The 26,668-nt window shown below is 47.8% G+C and overlaps 1 protein-coding gene and 1 non-coding gene across 3 annotated transcripts; both read right to left on the bottom strand.

Annotated features, from left to right (window-relative positions):
- Positions 1–82, bottom strand: Trnal-aag (transfer RNA leucine (anticodon AAG)). Its single transcript has one exon. It is a non-coding gene; the product is annotated as a tRNA-Leu (tRNA).
- A 1,131-nt stretch (positions 83–1,213) lies between these two features.
- On the bottom strand, positions 1,214–26,668 carry LOC119457779 (reticulon-3-B). 2 transcript variants are annotated; one of them, XM_037719478.2, is made up of 8 exons: positions 25,871–26,668; positions 23,737–23,772; positions 14,050–14,257; positions 11,927–12,065; positions 8,660–8,729; positions 7,182–7,228; positions 7,038–7,096; positions 1,214–2,874 (listed from the first exon to the last, which is right to left on the bottom strand). In XM_037719478.2, the coding sequence occupies exons 1-8, from the start codon at positions 26,481–26,483 to the stop codon at positions 2,817–2,819; spliced, it is 1,230 nt and encodes a 409-aa protein (XP_037575406.1). In that variant the 5' UTR covers positions 26,484–26,668; the 3' UTR covers positions 1,214–2,816. The 2 variants fall into 2 exon arrangements, with proteins under 2 accessions (XP_037575406.1, XP_037575407.1); XM_037719479.2 differs by lacking the exon at positions 23,737–23,772.

The following is a 26,668-nucleotide window of genomic DNA, read 5'->3' as shown; positions in this document are numbered from 1 at the left end:
TGGCAGCGGTGGGATTCGAACCCACGCCTCCGAAGAGACTGGTGCCTTAAACCAGCGCCTTAGACCGCTCGGCCACGCTACCGACACAGAAGGCTTTGTAATAGGCGTAATTATTCCTATGCTGAATAGAATCTCGGTCCGTTTTTTTTTTTTTTTTTTTTTTTGTCGTCATAACATGCAATCTGCAAGCGCAGTCGGTGTGTTCACAGTGGAGAGCATTCTCAACACACGGCCGCAAACCTCAGCTTGTCTCATTCGCTAATTAATCTGCTGGATTTGCTCGGCAATACGTGCAACGTAAATGCTGGACAGAACCTTGAAGAACGCTGAACCCCAAAAAATTTCCTGATGATGAGTAATCGATGCGTGAGCGTACACTCAGCATTTGCGTAAGGCTTTCTGCACTTCAAGAGCTCTACAGTACATCAGACATGCATTTGAGGACTTTGCGTAAAGCTTCCTGCACTTAAATCAACATTTTGAGACAATTAACTAAGCGTAGCATGTTTATCTGTTTATCAGGCTCACGGCACAAGCATAACGCGCTATTTAAGTGGACGTATTTAACAGGACGGCACCATCACGTGCAGTCGCCGCTCCTACGTGGTCTCCCTCCAGCTAAGCGCAGCTTGGGTTAGGTGACAAAGGTCAATGGCCAATCACGAAGGTACACGGCTCACGTAGCGGCAGTTCTACGTTGTCATGTGGCTAGAAGTTCCAACAGTTAGGGCAACTTTGCATAACAAGTGCATCAGACTAGAAGATAGTTGAGCGTTCATTGTTAATTGCTAATTAGACGTTTCTACTGAAAACCATTCCGTCTCACTAGCGCTGTTGCCACACAATAACAAATGGACTTTCTTCATGCCTCATTATCCCTGATTTATGTCCCAGCACGTAACACAGGGCACTTTGATCGTGATTGGCTGCTTTAAGTGGCGAAAAAGAGCCAATCGCAATTGAGAAATTCAATCCCCACCAGGCTTGATCGCGATCCAAAGTGTGCCGTGAAAAAATGGCTCGAAATAAAGTGTCGATTTCGTCTCGAAAGCTCACCAAGTCATGCTCTCCCAGTACTTACGTCGACCAGCAGCAAAGCTGCGAAAGTTCTCTAATGACGTCGTTGGTTGATAAATGCTTTAGCATCAATCAGGAGCCTACATTCAGTCCTGATCAGTTCACATGGTCACGAAGTAAACAATCACACAGAGGGGGCGGTCTAGGGGAATGCTTTATTGTAGTTTCCAACGGAGAACGAAACTACTACACTGGACGACGGAACCACACCTCCTGAACACGAATGTAGAAAAGTGCACAGGTCAACGTCCTCAATGCAATAAATATGTGCTGCAAACAGGCGGAGTGAAGAGGGTCACAACAGCCCAGATATAGGTCTCGCTAACTGCACTGGTTTAGAAAAAGCCTTGTTTTATGAAAAAACACTCAAAAGCAAGGAGATGTCAATTCATTCTTCAATACAACTTTTTTTTTCCTCTCCACATCTCCCAAGTATTCCACTTGGCAACGTCAACATCAACACACAGTGCTGCAAAGCTTCAACACACACATCACACAGCTAATCGGTTTCATCAGTCATGTTGGATTATGGCAGCCTGCCACTGAAAACTTCTTTTAACCCCTCAGCAACCCCTGCCAACACACAGACACACTGTAACAAAAAAAGGTGAACGACCTCCCGGGCTAGCAAAAGCCCAAGAAACAGCACACATGCACGCATGTCGGTTACGATTTGGAGAAAAAGAGGATTAAACAAGAAACCGTTGACAACGCGAGCAACCTCTCCACGTCCTTGCGCAACGGTTTGCATTGATAACATGGCAGACATTGACAAATGCCGAAACGGCAATTTGAGACTGGACGCGAGCCTTCATCATTCGACCCCCAAAGAAAACGAGTGGAGAGGTTGCTGCACTAAGTGCAGCTAGGCAGGTACAGACTTCACAGCATCTCAAGAAAACGGGACACATTTTGTGCGGCATTCACACGTTAGCAGCAACAACAAAAATGCACTCTGCAAAAGAGAACATCGAGCACAAGCTTTCTTTCAGCCGTATCAGCTAGATGTGTTATGCATTAAGTATGTCATACAAGATTTGAATAGAACAGACTTGCATTCCCAGATGCTCTCACGATCAAAAACAATTTTTAAACTTTTTTTTTTTAACCCCTAAAATACGTCGGGCGGGACGCACGCTAAAAAAAATTTGATGTTGGCTACAATTGATGATGGTCCTCTACATGCCTGGCAAGAGAAACCGATAACGGAGCCATCACATGCCTGTAAAATAACCACAAGTCAGACACACCTACAGCGAGAAAAAAATATGAGTGAAGGGAAGTATTTCAGAGTGCAGTAAACAACTTCTCTCGGAGAAAAAAAGACATCTGAGAACAAGAAACAACAACAGATCAAAAAAGAAACAGAAGTAAAAAGGAACAGGAGAACTCACTTTTGCGACCGTTACACGGCCACACCAACGATAAGAGAAAAGAGAGTTTGACAACAGAAGTTAAGCAAATGAAACTGGACTACGTAAACATCTTCTCGAGGGCTGTACCCTTTTTTGTTACAAAAACAAGGGGAAAAAAATATAAAAAAAAAGGTGGGGCATTTCGTCTACCCCTAACACAATCAGAGCTCCAAGATGCAGCTACTCTTGCTTAAAAAAGAAACTGCTCAGGTGGGGGGGAGAATGAAAAAAAAAAAAAAAATAACAGTCCTCTCCTCTGGTAGCTCTCTTGGAACATCTTGGAATCTGTTGCGTCTGGAGGACAAGAGAATCTGGACAGCCCCTTCACTCTTCCTTGGGTCTCTGGGCTGCCTGGCCACCCATGGGGATCTTGGACTTGATCCTGCGCACAGATGAGCAAGACACGCAAGCATTACCACAGCATCAGTAACCACAGCCACACAGGAACGTGCACGGGCAGTGTCGCGGCTTGTTGAACCGCTGCATTCACTCCGCAACACGGGTGCACAACAGGTCGACCAAAGGTCTGCAGCAGGAATTGGCCGAGGCCGCTCGACACGGCACTTAAATGTTAGAAGTTTCATTTGTTTGTCCACGAATAAATTAGGATCTCAAAGTGACGAACAAGCAAGAATGGGGTGAAGCCGGGTAAATGAGAAACGAAACGGAAACTTCATTGGACATATTAAGTGACACAAACGGTAGAGAGTATACGAGGATTCAATCTTTGACCACTCGATTCGTTGTTCGCTGAAAGGGTATTTTCCGTTGGGTAGCACACAGTACAATTGTTTTTATGAAGTTGACTAGCGCAACCTGAGCTACTTTTTCAGAATCATTCGCAGCGAGTTCTTTGCAGCTACTCGACATGTACGTGCGGCGCTTAAACAATCAATATCACACAACGAAAGCTAACATTTCGGCCCTAAGCCCCTCGATGACACAGAACATCTGTTTTCGGTAGCAATATCACAGCGCATTCAACAAACTGCTTTTAACAGCGGAGCTGTTTAAGCCGACCGTTAGTCCGTGCAGAGCGAACAGAAAATGTGGACCGATCCTGGTGGTTGTGCAGAAAGGGTCCAAGCGCAATGGCACATACCCCTGTGAACTAGCGAAAGTGTTCAAGCCTAGCCCAAATACGTGGCCAATGCCTTGCGGTAGCCAATCAATAGCTAATCGATCAATAATCAATAAGCAGCCGACGGGCACAGTTGGCACACTGCGCCACTGGCAGTTACCTCAAGACTTGTGGGGTGGAATGCCAACGCTGGGAAACGCTCTCCTTTGAACAGGCTGCAACATTGCTAGCGTTCTTCTAGCGCATACGTGTCTTAATGTAGTGCACAAGCTTTAATGGTCCTTCACACCTGGGTACTGTATGGGCCTGCATAACAGCCACACAATGTGTTCCTGCTCTTGCCACAACCTTGCCTATAGGGAAAACACCCCCTTTCACGTGAAGCAAGCGGCGGACGGAACCAACAATTGTCATTTCACGAAAGGGAAATCTTTACCTACGTGCTGCGGTTGGATGTATGACAATTTTCCCGTTCGCAAACCTTCCTCCACCTTTGCATTTTTGCAGAACTGATTTGCCATAATCAGTGTCCCAGCACTTCAAATTGTCGAGTAATTTGGCCTCGCTACGCAATCTGCTAGCTTCCTGGTTAGCTCAGATGGTAGAGCGACCGCTCCAAAATAGCATTGGTCCCGCATTCAAATCCCCGAACCAGGATGAATTTTTCATCAACTGCAAAGCTTTTTGGCCCGAGAAAGCCATATGGGGTTTCCTTTGTACAGTATAGACCACTTATAACGTAACCGTTTATAGTGCAGGACCGGATATAGTACGGTCTTTTCTGACTCCCGTTTACCCTCCCATAGAACTGCATATATACGCATACCGCTTACAGTGCAGCTGCGTGAGACGAAATACCGGTTATAATGCAGCTTCCGTGGGAAAATCTCGCCCACAAGGGCGGCAGTGAGCACGCTTCTCAATAAGGTGCGTGCTCTCAGCCGGCGTGTGCATTATCGTTATTGTGTGCACATCGGTTAATTCATACTACTTTCGGAGCTCGAGGCGCGCCGCAAATGTGCAACGCAAAAGAGCAAGAACGGCGCTAGCGTCCAACCGAAACGAAGTGGCGGAGTCCGCATCGCCACAGCTATCAGTGGAAAACGTATGTGAATGACAGCAACGCCGGAACGCTTCGAGCCTATTTGTGTCTTTAAAGCCTGTATTCTTGCGTTTACCGCTGCGCATAACACCGCGTTGGCCGCGGGCTTTCGTAACTGCGTAGTCGTCATCCACGATCGCGTCGATAGCGGTCGCGGTTTTCTCCACAGCGGGTGCGGCGAACAGTAGTTTCGTTATTACTCGGTACGCGCGTCGACCGCGCGCCTAAAAAAACTGCGTAGTCGCCATCGATGATCGCATAGATAGCGCCCGCGATTTCAACTGCAGGTGTTGCAGATCGATAGTTAATTCGTCCAGACTCGGAGCGTGCATCGGGCGCGTGCCTTCAGCACCGCAAAGCCACCGTTCGTAATCGCGTCGATAGCGGACACGTTTTTTCCCGCAGCGGTTGCGGCAAACAGTTTCGTTTTGACTCGGTGCAAAGCTGTCGAGCTTGAAGAGCACCGGCTACATCGCGATTATGTTTTCGCCAGCTCACATAATCGCGATGTGCGCGCTATCGTACAAGTGTGTCTACATTCTTGTTCTACACGTTTTGCATACGTGCAGGGCTTGAAAATCATTTTGGTTATAGTGCGGTACCGCTTATAGTGCAGATATCCGCGACTCCGGCGACTTACGTTATAAGCGGTCTACACTGTAGCTTCGTGTGACAGTGAAGGTGGATTACAGCTTTCCGTTTCATCAAACTTCCTACACCGTGTAGGCTTCGACAGAACCGATTTGCCGGATTATGTTTTAGCAACCGCCCATGGAAGGACGCAACTGCTCAGACGCGCTTTCATTCGAGGGACTGCACCCACAAGTGACGGAAATGTTGGGGTCAAGCCCCCCTCCCCCATGGCGAGTCGAACTGCCTCTATTACTCGGCATACTTCGTTGAGAAACAATTCCTCTATGCATTGTAGCTAGCTGGCATTCTTGTATAAAAATGGCAATATTGAACGCTCTGTCTGTCTTTGCAATACTGTTTCCTTTGTCCCCGAGAGCTTTCTATACCCCCTCAAACGGAGTGCACATGCCAAGCAAGCAAGCGGCCAGTTGTGTTGCCACGAAGGCAAAAACCTGGTCGAATCGCATTGCACAGTTGCGACCGGTAGTACGTAATCTATGCAAGTTGTGTTTGTGTTACCTGCTGTGATGTACAGTCAAAGCTCACTGTAACAAAACCCAATTTTACAAAATTTTCAATCCAACTAAGTGATTTAAGTGCTTTCGTTTGCTACGACGCATATTCATGAAGCCTAATGCACTGAAAACCTCAACGCTGACTGGATGTCTCACCCGACTTAATGAAGTTTGGGAGAGAAGCACGTGGCTTGCTGGATTTCAGTTCAGGTGACGTATGCTACTTGCTGATCCCACGAAAGAACAGAAGACTCACTGTATGGGCTTGCTGACTATGATAAGTCCGTTTGCCGACACACACTAAAAATTCTCTTGCATAATTATAAGTCTAAGAGTCTCAACTGCTCCAAATTTACTGTAGTGCTCGACTGGATGAAATCATTATCAGGTACCATCGACTTCATTAAATCTAGCTAACTATAGAGTGAAACCTCGAAATACCCAAGTTCTACTTGCAGCGCAAAACTGCGTTAAATCGCCAATTTCACTCATTCGAGGTTTTAAGGTTTCAGCAGTAAAACCAAATTCACAAATTCCCAAAGCATTCCTCGTAGACATCACCTGTTGGTCAGCACTTATGAACAAATCGCAGGAAGTTCAGGCCATAATAGCGCGGTTATGAGTGCCAGCGTGGGCGGTGTAGATCGCACCGAGAAGAATATATCGACGTGGCATACAGTGTCAGGGATTTGCATATGCTGCGTCATGCGGCGCCGTAAATCTTGGACGTCATGGCTGGCCGCACTCAGTACCCTCAGCCAGCACCCACAAATTAAAAACGAAAGTGTAAAAAGATACGGATATTCATCTTTAGTGGAAAAGTCTCAGTTTTGCCAGAAAGGCAGCGCATTGATGGTGATAGCAGAGTGACAACTGCCCGAAGTAAGGTTCGTAGTTTTATCGTTGATATGTTAACTCGGGCAAACATTAACAGATCCCACTATATGACCATGAACTCGCAGTCACAACGTGAGTGAACGTTTCGCACCGCGTTTCGGAAACGAGATTGTGCGACCACCAACACTAGAATTTGATACTATTTGATACTAATTTGATATGAATTTTCTGTGGCAGGAAAATAAATATTTCCTAGACCCCAACCAAAAAATACAGATTTTCCCGTGGTCACGAAAGTGTTAAACCCCTTAACGGCCTCCGCCTACAGGCATGATCATCAGCACAATAAAATCTTGCATATAAACCGGAACACTTACGCGCCAATCACGTTGCACACATGTGTCCTGGCCAGTCCCACGTACTGGTCGATCTCCGTCTGCATGGTCAAGCGCATTCACAGTGAGCACACGGGCAACACACTGACCATAATCGAGGCAGGTGTGCTATCAAGCAAGACAAACCTTGTAGGTCTCGTAGACCTTGGGGAGCGTGAATGCAGAGACGTAGGCTGCAAAAAAAAAAGAAAAAGACACTAAGAAAATCTGCAGATAAATGATCTCTATTGATTATATTCTTACTTTGCACTAAGCAATGCTTGTTACACACTCACTTTTTTTAGCTTTGTCTAGTTTGTTAACTCCTTAGTAAACAAAACACTTATGCAAAACTACTTTCTCGAGCCGTGTTTCACAAATGTTCTTTGTGGCTAGCGCCAAGTCACTAGGGCATTCAAATGAATAGATGGGACTGCTGTCTCCATTCACATTCAGGCAAACTAGAGTAAGATTGAGCTGGGATAATCTTAACGTGTGCCAGGTATGCCACAGTAGAGTAGAACCCCACTGATACGTTCCTCGCTTACACGTTTTCCCAGGTATAATGTTGCTAAAGCCTGGTCCCTGCAAAGGGATCATAGGTACCTATGTATTAGAATCCCTTTGATATGTCAGTCATTCCCGCAATGCTCTCACATGATATATTGCGACCTTGGTGTATAATACAAGAAAAATATCAAGCGTACCATTTATAACAAAAAAAACTGAATATCACCATGTTAGACACCTTTTAGCTGCACACTTCTGACCAGCACCTATGCATGCTATTGAAAATGCCATGGCTTAGGCGGAAATTTCCTAAATTTAGGACACGTTACAGCGCACCATTTGGTATTTGGACCCAGCCTGCACGACCACATATTAATTTAGCCACAGAGTGAAGCAGAAATAGCTAAATTTTGATATGTGGCCAGCATGGTTGTCGGCCATGCTGTCGACACTTCCTCAGAACCTTAACTAGTGAATACAAGGCATTCCAGTAGTCGCCAACTGCACCCTAACCACAGGAAAAGCCAAGTCGCTAAGTTGCAATAATTGCATTTATTGTGCAAGCTTCGTGCATTTTTTCATTTATGTGCTACATTTATAGCGACAGTCCCAGGTGACTTCTTCAAGCAGTTTCGACTGGCACCAACTCCACACTTGATGTCCGCACCGACAAGGGTGGTGATTAAGCGAGGGGAACGCGCGGGACCAATGACTGTCGTGATCATTCAGCTATCACAGCTCAGTCAACTTTTGTTATGTTGCCAGGGGACGAAGATTCGGTGCACACATTGACTGCACTTTCACCTTTCGCCTATCTGTAACCAGCGCCTATAAGACGGCGTGCTGTGAACGACGAGAATAAAGTTGGGCGGTGCGTGCTAGCGGCGCAAGCACGGCAGGCGCTAGTCTGTTCTGAAAGCCTGCCGAGCTGGTCCTCTTGGTCAGGGCACTCCGCGGCGACCCATCGGTTCCTTACATTGGTGACTTCCGACGTAATAATCAGAGCATCAACAGGGACCGATTCAGCATCGCCAGCTACCAAGCCCTGCCCTCCTTACGATCTATTTCAAATAAATTTGCAAAAAAAAAGAAACTGCCCCACTGCGTGTTCTCACCCAGAATGATGAGGGTCATTCCGTTGAACCAGGATCCCACATAGGTCAGCACCCAGAACAGGAGGGCAAGCTGGAAGGCAACAGAAACTCATTCACAGTCTGCTTACAACAATGACAAGAACACACCAACTCCAAATTGACCTTGCGACATCCAGTTACGATGGTTTACTACATAGTAGGGGTGTGCAAATATTTGAAAAGTTTGAATATTATCGAATAGTATATTTTTAATATTCGTATTTTATTCGAAAAATAGATATTTCGAAGATGTACGAATATTCGGTTGGATACTAATAGTCGAATCAAATCCAATACATAGTTGGCTGTGCGGGAGCAAACACGGTTCTCAGCATTCGTTTCTATCTAATCTAAGAATATTGGGGCGATCTAGTGCTGAATTTTGGAATGTTTTCATGCTGCTAGCGAAATTTCTCTTGCAACTAAAGCACACTTAGCCACTAAATGTCTAAACATTACAGGAAAGCCAGCCTCTCAGTAGCAAGGGGCACGAGTTTGGAGACAGCGAGAGTGCACTTTTTCTTTTTTTTGCAGCACCACCCCCCCCCAATTATGAACTTATTGCTTGACAGCAAGTGCGATGAGTGACGACTAGCACAGAGTCAAATGCCTCTGAGTTTACGGGCATTTGATAAGGCACAGGCTGGCAAGGACAGCTAGTAGGAATTACGAAGTTTTCAAAGTTAACATGAGTCAAATATGCAATGTTTTAGTATAACGGCTTACTAGTCTAGTTTGTTAACATTGACAATGTAATTGCAATGTTAACTAAATAGATATGCTTAAAGTTAATACCATATCTGCACAAAGAAAGAAGGTTCTTTTTCTTTTCCCTTGATCTATAGTGTAAAAATACTAATTATGTTATATCTGAATCATGCTACTATATATTTGCATAATTTTAAAGCATACTTTTTTTTTAGTTTCACTAGAAATAGAGCCCTCAAATTCGTGCGCCCATTCCAATCGGGCCGAAAACTGAAAATGGGTTGGGGGACTGCAAAAACTGGCTGCAAAGCGACCACTAGCAGCATTGCCATGGCCACCAACTCAATGGTGCTGGAGTAAATTTTTTGTGCACACCAAATTTTTATGCAAGGCTTCACGCAAGATTTACCGGCCCCCAAGCAAGGACATTTTCCAAAACTCGAAGACTCACCGACAAATTTTATCAAAATGCTACAACTGAACCAAGAAGCAATGACTAACCCAACAGCCACTCAGCTGGGAAATTGTCAAGATTAGGGTGCTTCAACTTGCCGGTAGCCTGAACATCTCCCTGCTCTCGTTTTAAAGCTAGTAGGAGTTCATGAAGCATGGGGAATTTTCGCTGCTCCTACGGGCCAGCATTTGTCAGAAACTGCCGGACACCCCTATGAAGAAAGCTAGCTTCCTTTCAGAGGTTTGTCCAAACGCTACAGCATTCCCGCGACTATCTGATAGGCATGATCAGAAACGCCAAATAGACACTTTTTTTTTAGACATGCCATCGAACTACAATATGGAGAGAGAAATAACATTTCTTAGCACCCGTCAAAAGGGTGATGGGGATCCGAGGCAGAGCTCGGTTTTAGTCATGTCCTTCCCCTCTGCCGTCGACCGGGATCTCTTGGATCGCAGCAGCAGCCAGGGTGAGAGGAATGACTTCACGCTGTCCTTTTTCTTCCTGGTTGAGAAGCAGTGCCTCCCAGCACTCATTCATTATGTCAGGCTCTCCAAAGCTCGGGCACGTCCGTATCTGTGGATCCCGTTTGCTATGCCCTCGCAATGTTTGCACCTGGGGTTTAAAACCTCCGGGTGCCACTCGCTATAAAGCTGGAGATTTGAGAAAACTCCAGTTTGTAGCTTATGCCACGCAACCTCTTTGCTTTTAGTGAGCTGCTTACACGCTTTTGGAAGTACCACTCTGCCTAATTCGTAATGATTTAGGAATTGTTGATACGTATTTAGATCGTCATCGAACTGTAGAGGCTCATCACGCGAGGCGGAGGGACGTGCGTACAAGACGCGACAATATGAAAGCTCAAGGCATGAAGCAGGTACACTCACTTTCTTCTGGCAATAATATAACTCTGGGGTTTCACGTGCCAAATCCACGACATGATTATGAGGCATGGGGGGACTCGAGATTAATTTTGCCCCTGGGGCTCATTAACACGCACCCAATGCACGGTACACAGCCATTTTTTGCATATCATCCCCATTGAAACACGGCTACCGCAATCGGGATTTGATCTCGCTCCCTCGGGCTTAGCAGCGCAACGCCAAAGCCACCACGCCACCACGGCGGGGCTTCTAGAAATGAGAAGGCTCCGATAACAGCAGTGCAGGGCACAAGCACTAGCTAATCTTGCAAAGAAAATGCCTGCAGCTGGTATCACAGTTCCTGAAGACTTACTAGTGCGGGTGCACCCGAACGGGTGGATGGATGCTAAATAGACATTAGAGGGAGAGGCAAGAGCAGACTTGGGTGTGTGTGCTATGCTTTTTCTCAACTCTTATAAATGTCAGGTCACTGACTGTGTTTGAGAAGCTTGCAGCCTGCCACAGTGACTTGGCGATCATCCCCGGTGGCATGAAATCGCAACTGCAGCTACTAGACGTATGCCTTCATAAACCTATTAAGGACCAGCTGCTTGGGTACGAACGCGCTCTTGCACCGGCAGACCTTGTGAAATCAATTCGAGGCTCTTGGAAGGCATTCCCACAAGCGATAGTTGCGCATTTCTGCATGAAGCGCGGCAGCCCTGGATGGTGCCCAAGACAGAGAGCACCCCCTGTGGTCATGTCAGTTGACAGTGATGATAAATATTTGTTGGACTGACACAGACCAGTAGAGTTGGCTGGTCAATTGCGTTTCGGTGCTGGAACGGTTATGTGCATTTTATAAAATGTATTCTATCAGATATGTGGTGCCTAGACAGTCATTTTCCATCAGTGAGTTCTAATTTAACATGAAATTATTTTTTTTAATCTTCTGAATGTAAACCTACCTGCACATTTCAATGATCCAAAATGTAATATTTCACCACCTGTTGAAGTGAGTGGCTGATACTGGCAATAATGAAGGCTTAGCACCGTGCCCGCTTATGACTACTAAGAGGGATAAAGAAATTAAATTATGACATAATACAACCCCAACATGAAGGTAAAGGAAGGAAAAAGAATACAATGTGTGCGAGAAACCACATAGAAGGCAACACGCCATCAACCAAAACACTGCCAGGAAAGCAAAGCTGGTGGGCCGACCTTTAGTGAGTCGACAAGGTCCTCGACCAGGAAGAGGCTGCGCAGGCGAGCCACTGTTGCATCAACATGCTTGACGACCACGTCAACCGTCTCGTGCACGCGCTCCTTAGGCAGCGACAGGTCCTTCTCCAGGTACTCCCTGGGACAACCGAGAAACGCCACCATCACTCTCTCTCTCACACACACACACACCCATCGAACCTTGTGCTAACAGCAATGGCTACGGGAAATGACTATGGTGAAATGCACAGACCCAACCACACACCAACATGCTCCCGCAGGTAATAAGTATTGATTTCTTTAGCATGTCCATGCGGCCAATGTTCACATCCGCCGCCACTCCCTAGGCTAGCTACATCCATGCTTCGGTTCATACCTAGCAGGCAACACTGTGCAACCTATGCGAGTAGTGTGGTCATACAAATTTCACCCTACACATTTTGCAGTGCAGCTGTATTTGATATGTGATGATCCATAGAAAACTACTTCATATACAGTGGAATCCAGTTGACACGTTCCTCGATCTTGGTCCTGATATGGCTGCTACGTCGCGTCTTCACCGTCCCGACCTAAATCCCATCGACTCCCATGTATTATGTTCCCATTTGACACGTCGCCATTCTGTAATCTTCCCTCCCGCATTTTAAGTTCCCACATTTTAGATTTAGAGGTCCAGAGGGAAATTTGATTTCGCACAAGTGACTGATATACTGCAACAAGCAACCGAAATTGCACAAGCCAGGCACTGCACAAGCATATTGGGAGAAAACTTGCACAGAGCACTTGGTGAAGCACCTGAAAATGTGTGCGTGGGTTAAAACCTATCGGGAACTACGCACACTGGGCCAAATCCAGCGAGCGCAGGGCTACGTTTATTTTGGGGCCGGCAAGAGTCTTATATGTGTTCCATAATTGGCAGCTCTCTTTAGTCAGCTTTGCCACATCAGAGCCGTGTTATGCACTGAAACATACACAAATAATTCCGGGGAAGCATATCGGGAGTGGAAAGGAATCACTGTCACGGAACATTGTACGTGTCCCTTAATTATACATGCACACCGTCCCCAGTCACAGTACAAGCGCCGAGATGACAGGTAACTGTACTGGCTGCCATTCTGCGCTGTTTCCGACACTGCTGTGGCGATTTCAGGCCTTCGTCAATTCTACCGGCAGTTCTGAACTCAATTTTTGCATCAGCTGGCAAGGACACCGTTTCTATTTAAGAATGTTTTCTCAAACACGTAACTACACCTCAAACAAGAACAAACCGTAACTGCCTAGTCAAGTGATGCCCAATTGTGATTTGAAAAACATTGAGGGGGAGAGGGGCTTCTGTCACATAATGACATAATTTGAAGGAAAGGCTTAGAGAAAACCATCTTTCTGCACGGTGAGGGAAACGGCATGGAGACAGGCAACCCGATTACATTTCAATTAAATTTTTCTTTTAACTGCTATCAACCGAAAACTAGTAAAATTTGAAGCTGCTGTTTAGTTCAAGTGGCAAGTCCATTTGACTGCTTTCCATTTAGCAACATTCTACCATACTTGTGCAATACGGAGTCACAGCTATCTCTCTCTCTAGACTCCAGTGTCAATGCAGACACTTAAAAGCTTTTGAAAGCTGGGATACACCTAACGCCTGTGAAAATCCAAGGGCCTGCCCAACTAATTCCGTAGTACCGGGCGTAGAGTTTCTATAGATTGACTCCCCTTTACGCTACACCACGAGAATTGCAAACTATGTTCATTCTTATTGGCTCGGTTTCTATGCAAGCCTGAACTCTAAGTGAAGTGCTGATAAAGATACACTGGCATAGATGTCACTACACCAAAATTAGAGACGCTTGTCTTAGAAAGACAGATGTGTTGCACTGCTAAACTAGGCACTCTTTTTCGTTGCAAGCTGGTTGTCTAATCTGTCCTCCACTTAACAAAAATGATCAAGACACAACCAGAACGCCCAAGGTAATATTTGTGCATAGATAAACACTTTGGTGGACTTCTAAACTTCGTTATCCTCCTGGTTTTCTCCCTGCATCTTAGTTCTGTCAGAACGTGCCCATTAGATTTCATCAACCCAGCCCGTAGTCCATTGCAAGGTGGGTGGGTGGGGGACTCACTTGAAGGGATGTCCCTCGGAGGACTTCTGGACCGCCTGGAGCACGTTGCGGTAGATGCGGAAGGCAATGGCCACCATCAAGGAGCCCAGGGCAAGGTAGGCCACCACGCTGATCAGGGAGAAGCAGGTCAGCGACAACAGCACTGCCAGCACCAGCCCGAACACCAGGCCGCTCTTCTTGGGCTGCCGCCAGTACACCAGCTCCTCCACTGCATGCCGGATGAGACGTGGCAATCATGAATGACACAGCCCAGTGCTGCTGCACAAACTGTGGCCCACAGAATTTCACAAGCTTCTGTGAGAGTTCACAGATCTGCCTCTGGAGCCTCAAAAAAAAAAAAAAAAAAAAGCATAACCTATCAGGACAGCAAGAGGCCTGAAGAGTCATGTGCAGCATTCTATCTCAGTAAAGTTGCCTCCTTTGTTTTAGGACAAATCAAATAGAAAACTTCACAGTTCGTGCTAAGCATCCAGACTATCACTGTCTTTAGCACAGCCCAACATTTAGAAAAGAAAATGCCTATGATACAAAAAGATATTAAGGGCTGTGGCGAGACGTAATATCTATGGTAGAGTATACATAAAATGTGTACAAGGAAGGGGGTACATTAATGGAATAGACAACCATTCCGAACATCAAACGAGATAAGCCTACTGATGGAAAGATAGCGTCTCGCACTGACTAAAACGAGCAGCGTGTTTCTCATTAAACAAGGATTGATATTTCAATTCTTCAGAACAAGCTGTCAAAAATGACTTTTGTCCCTTTAAAAGAAGTGGTTCTTCAATGATGCAAGTAAATCCACTTTGTCATCTTACAGATGCATGCACAAAATATCCATGAGATGCCAAACGAAAAGAAATATATTTCATTAGCCTCGTAAGTACTGTACTTAAACTTTACACTTCACGATATCATTTTACATGTAAACTTTTGTTGTTTTTTCTGCATGCTGGGAAAGTTCTCAACAGCTCCCAGCCCCAGTGTTTGCCTGCTTTAGCACGTAATTGTATTTTAAAATTAAATTCTGAGGTTTTACATGCCAATACCACGATCTGATTATGAGGCACACAGTAGCGAGGGACTACGGATTAATTTCAACCATCTGGTGCTCTTTAACGTGCACCCAATTTATGGTACGCTGCTCGTTTTGCATTGTGCCCCCATCAAAAATGCAGCCACCGCAGCTGGGACTTAATCTCGTGAAGCAGTTTAAATCTTCTGGATCAATAAATTATTTAATTAGCACCAAGAAGATGACAAGGTGTATTATGTTACAGCGAGCTGTTGCAGAAAAGGGAGGAAAAGCGTGTTCGTGGCTTTCCGGGCATGTCACTAATGATAGCCGACCTATTTGGTATTCCAGAAGCATAACTTGACCGCTTATTGGCCGAAACTAACTGTTAAAACCGGTGCCAAAATGGTCCTGGGATTGTGAGGCTCTCAAGCTATAAAACTGCGGGCTGCCAAAGCTCCATGTGCGGGCAGTCCCAAGTTCAGTCATCTGTTCCACCCAATGGTAACTGAACTGCTTCACTGCTGGCTGGAAATTAACTAAATGGTTCATTCAAATGCCGGAGTGGTTTCAAAGGCATTTCAATGGTTACCCATCTAGCTTCAGTGTTCCTGTAACTCTAGTGAGGCGTGCCCGCAATACTTTCTAGCGCTGCAGAAAAACCGCCCCAAATTTTGGAACTCTTTCAGAGCTGATCACAGGAAAAGCTACACCAGCGATGCACTGCAATCAAATGATTTAAGCAGCCAAGGACACATTGAAGTAAAACAATCTGCGCTGTGGCAACTTGCCTAATGCATACTAGGACTGCAGTCAAAATGGCTGCAAGAAAAGAACAGCCTGATCTGGTGCCAAGTGCAAACACAAATAGTGCTATTGCCTTTCCTCATGCTTTCAAAGAACACTGCACTGCCGAGCCAACTAACCTCTATGCTGCCAAGACTGTGGGGCATGCGACACAACGAGCAAGAACATCACGTGTATGTCAGCTCAGACAGGAAGCCACCTCGAAACACTTGGGTGGTTAGAATTTTAAGGCCAACAACAAAACTGCACTTTGGCTAGATCAGCTACAAATGAGCAGTGTTTACTATAGAATCGATCGTGACAAAGCCACAGGGTTAATAATTGTCAAAATGCCAACCGCAGTAGCTTAGCTGCTATGGCGTTGCACTGCTAAGCTCGGGGTCAAGTGCAAAAATGCTCGTGTACTTAAGATTTAGACGCACGTTGAAGAACATCACGTGGTCAAACTCCCCGCTATGACATGCGTCATAATCACATTGTGGTTTTGGCACGCGAGACCCCACAATTTAATTTTTGTCGAATTTCCTTATTAGCAGACGTCCAGTAGCACCTTAGCCGACACCACACCTGGTGGTGGTTTGCAAATGGAACAAAAATCTCGGCACATCGCCACCCCGACTTTCAGCCTGCCACGGGCGACACCTAATCTTGAAGGTCCCCCCATGCCCAGAATACGCACTGGTTCTCAGTTTTCGAAGCTCTAAGAGCATCGATGAAGGCATTTTTTTCAAGTGCAGTATCAGAAACGTTCTTTGCTAGATTTTCGTAATGCATCCACTCATATTTTAAATATAAAATTTTGCATGGAGGCTGCGCTATATCTACACTATTGAAACCCAACTATTTTACTTGATCCATATTTTTTTTTTTTTTTTTTGCAGTTGGCATAAACCCTCACACAGTTACCACAAAGAGAGTTGTGTGTCCCTGACGTTATCTATATCACCACGTAACGTGGTAAATCTGAACTTTATGCAACACACAATGGCAATATAGAAAACCATATAATATCTGGCTTTAAAAGAACATGTTTTTTAATTTGGGATGAAAAGCTGGAGGAAGATGAAAAAAAAAAAAAAATGTCGCACACAGCAAAAGACCAGCTGCAATCTGCAATAGAGGGGCAAAGAAATAAGGTTAATGAGCACATAGAGGCACATGTGCCGAGAGAGAAATGAATTGCGTGCTGTCTTCGAAATTTTGCCTGGCTTCACCGTGGCAAGGATAAAGAAAAATTGGTACGCAGCTGGTGAAGAGCGATATACGTTCATAGTTTGTTGAAATCTGGTCACCGCTTCAGCCGTGTTCCAATTCGTATTTAGACAGGTTGTTCGTAGGAGATAAGCGTTAAGAAAAAAGTTCTGCACAGCCATTGCATACTTTTCAGTTGCGACAGCCACAGCAGATTTCTCATTTTCAGGCTGCAGTCATTAGGATATTTTTTTCTAGGATTCCTCCGAGATGTACACGGCAAGTAGGCACACTTCAGCGACACGCCGCACCATTGATTGACCTCAATCAGCTTTTATAGGTTTACCATGCCCCAACTTCATTCATGCCATCAGAGCCTGGTCACGACTACTAGGACAACTACATTCTTCCTCAGAGAACTGTAAAATTCAACTGCAATTACGTTCACGCGTACATCTAAATTCAGTCGACACTGATTATCAAAAGCTTACACTTAAACCTAATCCTGAAACATAATAGTGCTTTTTCCCTAAACGCCAATTCGGAGCCCGATCGAAGTTCTCGACCGCGATTGGCTCCCATATCCCGCAGCTTGCGCAAAGGAGCCGAATCTCGACCGTGAAACTTGGTCCCGATCAGGACAACTAGGCCGCGATCGAAAGTGTGACACCTGCATAACTCGACGTCTTCCCTATAGTTAATGCAAAACTTGTCACCTCTGGCCTCGCTTATAACCCACTCGAAATTTATGCCGAGCGGTGCTCCACATATTCCGAATGCGCCGGTAGGTCACCGACCCAGAAGGATCCCAGTAGCCAAGTCAGGCAACGCCGAAAACAAGATTAAAAAAAAAAAAAAAAAAAAGCAAGGAATTAACTCCGTTCACCACGGCGACCCCTTTCCATGCATTACATAGTATCTCGTGCGCTCAAACGTCAGCCTGCTGCACTGCTGAGGTGAATGTGAAAAAAAAAAAAAAAAAAAAAAAAGAAAACCGCCGCGCCGCCAACGTGCGTCCAACGTGGCAACACGTGCATAGACTCGTCAGGTCGCTCGCTTCCAGCGTCGCACACGGCGACCGGGATTTACTACCGTATTTACTACCTCTCAGAGCCACATCTGCAGCTTACGGTTAAATGTATAACGCGGGATATCATACAGCCACGAATGCACTAGCTACCGCAAGTTACACACGCCGTCTGCTATCGCCAGAGACCATACGGAGAGTAAAACGTCTGTTCCACAACGCCTTCTACGCGGTCCATCCATACCTAATGTGTAGGCACGGTTAGTTTTGAAAGACTGCGCAAACACAAATTTGGTAACGCGATAGATGAGCCCCGGTCAATCGGCCGCTCGTCGTTTTCCAACGTTTGTGCCGACCCTGAGGTGGAATGACGGGACGACACGTTAACGGCGATGCTCGTGTGAGCAGACGTCGACCGGAAAACTTGGGCGTTCGAATTAGATCGAATCCCAACAATCGCAATTTTCTTTTCAATTCTCTTTAGAGAAACAACCTCAAACAGCTCTCAGGAGAAAAGGAAGAAAAAAAAAAAAAAACGCAACGAGCGGGGTACTTTTACTTCCTTAAAGACCCGGTAAACGAAGTATGCAGAAAACTGGGGCAGCCAGCTCACGAAACAGACGTCATAGTCGGGCATCTTCCTCATTTGAAACCTCCGAACCGTTAAAAAAATGGAAGCTGTAATTTCACCGAGCTAATCGACTAACCGCTCGCTGTGAACGCTACCTGCTACGCAATTTTTCGTTCGACGGGTGTAGGCGGATGCGGACGAAAACGTACAAAAAAAAAAAAAAAAAAAAAAAACACGCCAACACGACGACAGGCGCGATCAAGCGAAAGCATGATCAAGCAAGCGAAAGGGACGCGCTAACACGGACCACAAAAGAGGGCCAATTTGACAGAGCGAGTGTTGCTTCACCTCCCGCGTCCAACAACTAGTCAAGAACTTGAGAAAGGCTTACGCTGGGTCTCGTCCAACTTCGGCTCTTCGGTCGAAGCGGCTACGCCGGTCGTGTCGCGTTTTCGGCCCATAACTTGGCGGATGAAAAGAGCAGACACACACCACCTCGGTCTCGATCGAGCTAGCTGGCTCGGTTCGCCTCGGTGGCCGAACAAGAACGCCAAGCTACAGAACACGGCGCAAGGAACGAGGAGGTTCGAGAGAGGGCGTTCCAGATAGAGAGAGAGGTGAAGCCGAAGAAGCAGCGTGACAAGAGAGGAGAGAGACGCGTGGAGAAGGAACGGGGAAGAAGAATTGAGACACAAGGTAGTGGACTGCACGAACAAGCAGGAGCGAGTGTGTGACCGCCGACTGCCGCAGAAAGATGCAGCAGCCAGCCAAGCGGCGATTTCCGGTGGGGGCCCCCCCGAAAACGAAAAGGGCCGACGACCTGCACACTGGCCCGCCGGCCTAGAGAGGGGCACGGTAGGGGAGGGAGGGAAGTAACTAAAGACAAATAGCGTAGGCCTAATTCACTTTGCACGAGTAGTAAGACTAGCCGATCATTCTGCATTCATCTCTCTAGCAGGAGCAAATTAGAGGCGCGGGGTTTGGGGATCATCAGCGTGAACGGGTGCAGGGCCGTCGGTGTTTACCAGTAAACGAGGATGGAGAACAAAAAACGATATTGCTGTTCCTCAGTGACAAAAAAATAAATAAATAATAAGTATTTTAACCACCCGATTCATGCATGGCCGAACCCTCAAAGTGGGTTGCGCCATTTCACTATGGAACAAGAACAAGACAAAAACGGTGAAAGGAGCTACTACGCCGCCGCTCACGAAGCGATGGTCAACAACGCCACTGCGGACGATGCCAAAATTACGGCGTCGTTAAAGAATAAATTTGCATCGCGAGAGAAAAGGGCAGAATTTTAACGTTTGATTTGAAAGTCTAGATTTGACACTTTGTTTTCACTCACACAGAATCGTCAAAATCGCCGTATCGCACGCAGCAAGATTCGCTGCGTTCGTGGTTTCGCTTCGTTGTGATTCGAAGCTTTCGCCTGCTGCAATCGCTACCACAATTTCGTCTCCGGAGGAAATTAAAGCAGACATCGTATTCGATTCAAGCTCAAAGCTCACGAAGTCACTGATTTTTTGGTTGCTGTTTGGACCAGTCAGAAGAAATTGCCTCAACAAAAATGCAACCTTTGTCGAAGCCAAGTCTGATCACCGCGAGCCGGTATCCAAAAAATACCGTTTTTCTTCCAGGTCCATATCGAGGATACATTCACGCAGATCGAGAGCCTCGAACTCTCCTGGAAACAGGCTACGCCGAGCGATCGCCAGAGGTCAAATTGCGGCTGTTGCGACAATGTCAACGATACAACGAGGGGGGAGGGGGGGGTCCAAGGGCTTGGACACTACGTACGAGTCGCGGTGCTGCAACCGTATGGCGACCTAGGGTAAAGCCGGGCTGCGAAAACGCAGGCAAGAATGTTGCTTTAGGCTTGTTCAGTGCAGGAAAAAAAAAAAGAAAAAAAACGCACTGGGGGGCCCTCCACACTGGGAGGGCAGGCTTCACCGACCGGTCGTGAAGCAGCGGAAAGCAAACCTCTGGCCGCACAATTGCGACATCACCCTATGGTAAAAAGAAAAAACCGTGCAAGCAGATACGCGGTGCAGACGGGACTCCTTCAAGCGACCCACTCGTGGGCAACTGAAGGATTTCTTTCCGCACAGTGACGAAAAAAAAGGTACCCCAGACGACGAAGACGACGGTTCTTTCTCTCTCTTCAATGTCAGGGCCGTTTCGCACGCCTCCTTCCTTTTCGTCCGCCAACTTTATTTTTCCTCCAACTCGAACAAAGCGAGGAACGCGGCGCGCGATTTAATTACGCTTCTTAAAAAACCACCAGGAAAATAGAGCGAACCGCAGCATGGCTCGAACGCACGAAAGCGCCCAACCAACTAACCGATCGAAAAAAAAAACGGGGGTGAAAGTTGACGCAATCGCTGGTAGGTAACCCCTTTCGTTGCAATGCGGCGCCGCGATACATGTGCAAAACCTGCGCCGCGTTCAGGCAGTGTAATGGCATAATATGTCCAACAACGGGTGGATTGAGAAATAGCAGCACCCACCCCATTGGCAGAGAGCGCGTCTCGTTATCACCCCAGCGCTACGGCGCTATAGGCGATCGCACCAGCGTTGCCTATTCGGGACTAATCGCTCAGGATAAGCGCTGCCCGCGTCTACACAAGCCGAGACGAAAGAATAATGGCCACAGGCGCGCGCACGTCGTCCATAAAACAGCTCCTCCTTTGTAATGGCTTCCTCGTTTTCACGCGCAGCGCTCCGGAGAATAAAAAGGAAAGGAAAACTTCGGGGCTCGCGGCTACAGAGGCGCACCTTTCCCATGCAGCGAGCAATGCGACGCAAAAGAGAGGCGTGCATGGAAGATGGCATCGGTTGTGCGCGTTTGCAAAGCGTTCGTCGCTCCTTCGGACTCCAGCCAGCGCCGGGAAGGAGGGAGGTCGTCCTCACCTTGCGGTACGGTGAAAATGCGCTTGAAAACGCAGGAACACTGTTGCGGCGCCGCCGCCTTGGCGTCTCCCGCGTTGCTGCTATCGGCTTCCATTTGCAGGGCCGCCTTTTCTCTCACTTCCACCGGTCGTCCAAAAGCAATCCACACAGGAGCCGCCGGCTAGTTCGTTTGGTCCGTATTCTTGGCGCCAGGAGAGAAAACTTGGGCTCACCGACGATGCGCGCGCAAACACACACTACACACTCACTTCCAGAGATGAGATGAAAAAAACAGGCCGACCCAAAACCCAAACCTTGTCCTGCCGAGAGGTGTGTGTAGTACGACGAAGCGGGCCGTTCAGCGGGCAGGCAGGCGCAGCAGATGAGCAAGAAATCAAATAAAACGCACCGCCCCTCCCCAAACGCCGATTCGCGCTCCACCGCGCATGCGCGCTATCGGAAAAGCCCGCGCAGCGCCGCCGTCGAGCCCCCTCGACCTCGTCCCCATGTCGTCGTCCACTTTCCGCCTGGAAACTGCCGTTCCATGGTGGCCGCTGCGTTCCCGACACTTGTTACTCTTTTTTTCCTTTACCTATTTTTCCTCCTTTCTTTAGCGATAACTATACGCTTTATCCAACGACCTCGCGTTTCTTACGCGGAGCGTAATTCGCGCATGCATAGCGCGAGCGAGGTGCGGAAAACAGAGCGAAAGTACAGCGAAAGTGAGTGAGCGGCGGCGGCAGCAGACGACAGAGGCGACGGTTAGCAGACGACCGAAAAAAAAAAAAAAAAAATGGCGGCTACGGGCAGCTTTCGCAGACATCGATTGAGCCGGGTAGCAAGCAGCAACTATATATATTTTGACCCCCCCCCCCCCCCCCCCCAACGACAACGAGCTGCACTTTTGTTATGTTTATTCTTATCCCCCCTTTTACTGCTACATAACATGACGTCGCGCCGGCCGTCGCGTCGGGAAATGTTACGACGATGGGCACCCCGGTCGCGTAGTACGTCCGTCGGCGGCGGCAACAGCAGAACGGTGCGCTTCGTACGGTGCGTCTTTGTCGTCGTTGTGTTGTTGCGTTAAAGAAGAAAAAGAAACGGAATGAATTAAAAGAACACCAAGCACACGGCACGGTAGGTCGTGACTGAGACGCACGCGAGAGACCGCGCCAACTTCACGGTTGTGCATTCTCTGAACGAGACTCTGTCGTCGGCCGGTTTCGTCTGATGCGGATTTGTTTCCTTTTTATGCGGAATATGCTGAGCGCGGCGAAGAAGAAGAAAGGAGATAGGAAAGAGAGTGTCGTCACGCACGGTTCCATTACAGCGGAAGCTCGACACGCTGCGTTAGCGAGTTGCGCGTTTAATTTCCACGTATACCGCTTTCCCCTCGCTGGAGTTAAAAGAAAAATTAAAAAAAAAAAAAAATACACGCGTCTAGCGGCCGCGCTTTCGGCTGACCGAGCCATTTATAGCATCAAGGGTCACGCTGACTAAAGCTGGCTCCTTTGACGTAACAGCTCAAGGAGCATAAATAAACTAATGCCGGTCCAACGGGCACTTCCGATCGCGAGTTTGTTCGATACCAATTTTAGTCAATTGCGATCCGTCCATCGATCGATAATTGTAGTACCAGTTGTCTCACGGAGCAATCGCGATTGGCTTCACTGGCGCAAGCCGCAGGAGCTAGGGAGGCAATCGCGATGAATCCCTCAGGTCACACACGGCGCACTTCCGATCACGACCGAGCTCGATCGGGATCGAATTCTTCGATTGCGATTGGCGCCCATTAGCAGCTTGCGCAAATGAGCCAATCGAAAAATTATAACGTGATCGGGCTCGATGGCGATCGAAAGTGTCCATGCTTGCGCCACCGGTAAATCCGACCTCGATCGGGCGCGACCGTCGATTCTCGTGTGCAAACACGGAGCCCTCTCAGCTCGATCCGGTTAGTTGGACCGTGAAGCAGCGATCATTGTCGATCGCGATCGAAAAGTTGGATCCCGATTGAAAGTGCCCGGGTGACACTGGTACGGAATGACGGGGTCCGCAATACGCGGCTTCAGATCATCCTGGTCTCCAGGAAACGCTTTGTCACATGTGACCGTTTATTACCAACGTGTGGATGCATATTATCGCAACATCATGCACGTGCGCATATATGCTGTATATGCTTACCGCATGGATGCAGACATGCTGGACTCCAGCCGGATCCTGCAAAGTGTTACAGCGATGTTAGGGGGCTCAGACAAACGTGCACGTTATTTGAAGACAAGGGCTATCCAACCACCACTTCAATGCGCGCGGGTTCGTGCAATTAGAAGATGGGGCGCAGATTAATCACACACAGTAAAAAAAATATACATTTTTTTACGGCTCCCACATTGCGTAGCAACGTATGAACCCTGTACTGTCCAGCGTATCGTAGATGCTACAGGCCTCTCGCAGGCGTCGCCCAAGACGCCTAGGCGGCTTGCTTTCTCGGAATCCGAGGCAGGGAAGAAGACCCCGTCTGGGCCGCATTCCGGTGGGGGCGCACAATAATGGGACGTAAGCAGCCCCACCGCTAAATAGCTCGATGGTGTACGTGCTACGCGACCGGAGGTCAATGCCCCCTTTTCGTACTACTACTGCTACTAGTTCGCTGCACTTCGACATGGCTAAACTCCCTTCCCCGCACAACGAAAACCACCATGGTGGCACGGGCAGTCATCGTGGCAAAAAGGTCAGGTGCACCAAACCGATTGCCTGCCTGAAAGTTCACCGGCACCCAAGACTCGACTTCATATCCACACCACTTTGGACTCACTGAGAACGTTCTCGTTTTACTTCGAAAATTATATCTGTCATATGCGTAGACACACAGGCGAAAATTCCTCGCCGCAATATCGTTTTTCCCACTTTTAATGAAGTTTTAGCAGTAAGAGCAATACGCTGAACATGAAGAGCAATACGCTGGACATTACGTCGGGTTGATGACAGGTTGAAGAGCGCAAAAAGAAACGAAAAGACCCCTACGGGAAGATCCGAAGCCCATCACCGAAATGTCATCTCGCGCTATTCAGCACAATGCACAACATGCATGCTTTCTTTTTTTTTTTTCTTTTTTTTTTCCCCTTTGAACATCCCAGCAGATTTAATTCGTTACACCGAGGTTAATGCTTTCGGCAAACGTTATCGAACGAATACAGAACATCCATGTTACAGAGAGCGTTACAAAGAGTAATTCGTAAATCAGAGTATAAAGGTCTGCGGGAAGCCGCGACCCAACTTGGGATGTTGGCAGCCAACATAAGAATCCAATATCTTCTTTTTTTTTTTTAACATTTTTCCTCATTCGTCGGGAGGGCGGCGAACTTGAACTCATTCGGCCTCTGCTGTCTGACCTCCACGAGGAAGCACGGAATTCAAGGCGCCGACCGAGTCGTGTTTCGCAACTTACGCAACTTGCGAAGTCGGAAGAAAAAAAAAAAAAAATATTGAGTACGGCACGGCGTGGGAGAGAGACTGTCGTGAACTCGCGTAGCGACGCATGGACGACCACGCGTAACATCGCACGACCTCACGCTTGTTTTTGCATTGCTTTGGACCACGGAAGGGAAAGGAACCAGCATCCATGGTCAGTTCGAATGCGTCACGTTGGGATTCGAACCTACGACCTCCCGGGCATCTTCATAAGAACTCGAGGAAAGACGTCGTCGGCAAGACAGCTAGGCCACCACAGCGTTACAACAGCGGTTGTCTTGTGATGCAGCTTATTGCGACTTTCTCGATGTTAGTGGGTACATTTAGATAATTGGTTTCATGCACAGTGCGCCGATTTGGACGCGCGCACGACCACGCATGCCCATGAAAATCGGTTAATGGCGTGATTAGAATGTATACATTATACCGTATTTATTACAGAACAACGGAACATAAGTGCATGATTGCCATGATGAACACAATAGCGTCCCACGCGGGTGTAAACACACCAACACCGCTAGAACAGCCGAAGAAACTGCGCGTTATTGCAACTGCAGCGCGTAACAACCGGTTCTTCATATCAAGTTCCCAATCTAGCAGAGAGAAGCCTGCAGTACGTGACGCACTTTCTGCCGGCACCGGTGACAAACTGCTACTAGGGGAATTCATGCAGGAAAAAAAAAAAAAAAAAAAAAAAAAAAGGCGGTTGTTTTGATCGTTCGCTAGGCGATCGTCTCGACTCGATCGACGTGCGTTGCGAAATTGGGGCGGCGCATCGCCGGCGACATGAGGAGCGACGGCGATGCAATAGCGTAGAGTATAAACGTGCGTCAAATGAGTCACTCACCCGGCGAAAAAATGCAGCACGAAGGCCTATCCTTCGCGAAACTCGTGGTCGAAGTCGCTTCTCTCGGCATTTCGGCGGCTTTAGGCTTAGTGACGGGCGGGAGCGTAGGCTTAACGTCCGTAACGGGCAACAACTCCGGCTCCGGCGTCGTCTGTTTGGGTGGTGGCAGATTTTGCGGCTCGCGCCGAGGTTCTAAATCGGGCGCCGCTGACGGCGCCGCGACCTTGTCGGGCGCTGGCGGGGCGCTGGGCTTCAACAGCGGCGCGCTAGCCGGCAATGCGTCGTGAAGTAGGTCCTCGGCGTACGACGGCGTGCTGCTGTCGGCCGGAGCGAAGGGGCTGCTTGCGGCGTTCGGTTGGAAATCTGACAGGAGGTCCAGCTGATCGCGGTTATCTTTGGTCGTCGTAGATATCGCGTCGCCGCTGCCGCCGGGAGATGCAGAGGAAGCCGTAGTGGCGCTCCGCGCCGCATCAGTCAGCGCACTGCCGGTGGCGAACTGGGCGAGGTCCTCGCTCAAGGCATTCACGGATTCGGAAACGAAAGGCTTCTTCTGCGGGTTGGGAGAATCGTCACCGCTGTCTTTGGCCGCCGCGTCGCTGCTCAAGAAATCCATACCGGCGAACGAAGAGCTTTTGTGCGAGGATGTGATGGGAGGGCCCTATATGTGGAGATGCCGTCGACGACGTCTGCACTGGCAGAAAGAAGGCCCGTCAGAGTGATGTCGTCTGCTAGCGTAGTCGGGAAACACAACGGCGGCGCGCAGTGGAGTGTGACTCATTCGCGGAGATGCGGAGAGAA

This window comes from Dermacentor silvarum, chromosome 7 (assembly GCF_013339745.2).
Source record: "Dermacentor silvarum isolate Dsil-2018 chromosome 7, BIME_Dsil_1.4, whole genome shotgun sequence".
NCBI classification, from domain to species: Eukaryota; Metazoa; Arthropoda; class Arachnida; order Ixodida; family Ixodidae; genus Dermacentor; species Dermacentor silvarum.
The sequence above is the reverse complement of the archived record's forward strand: the minus strand, read 5'-3'. Positions and strand labels throughout refer to the sequence as shown.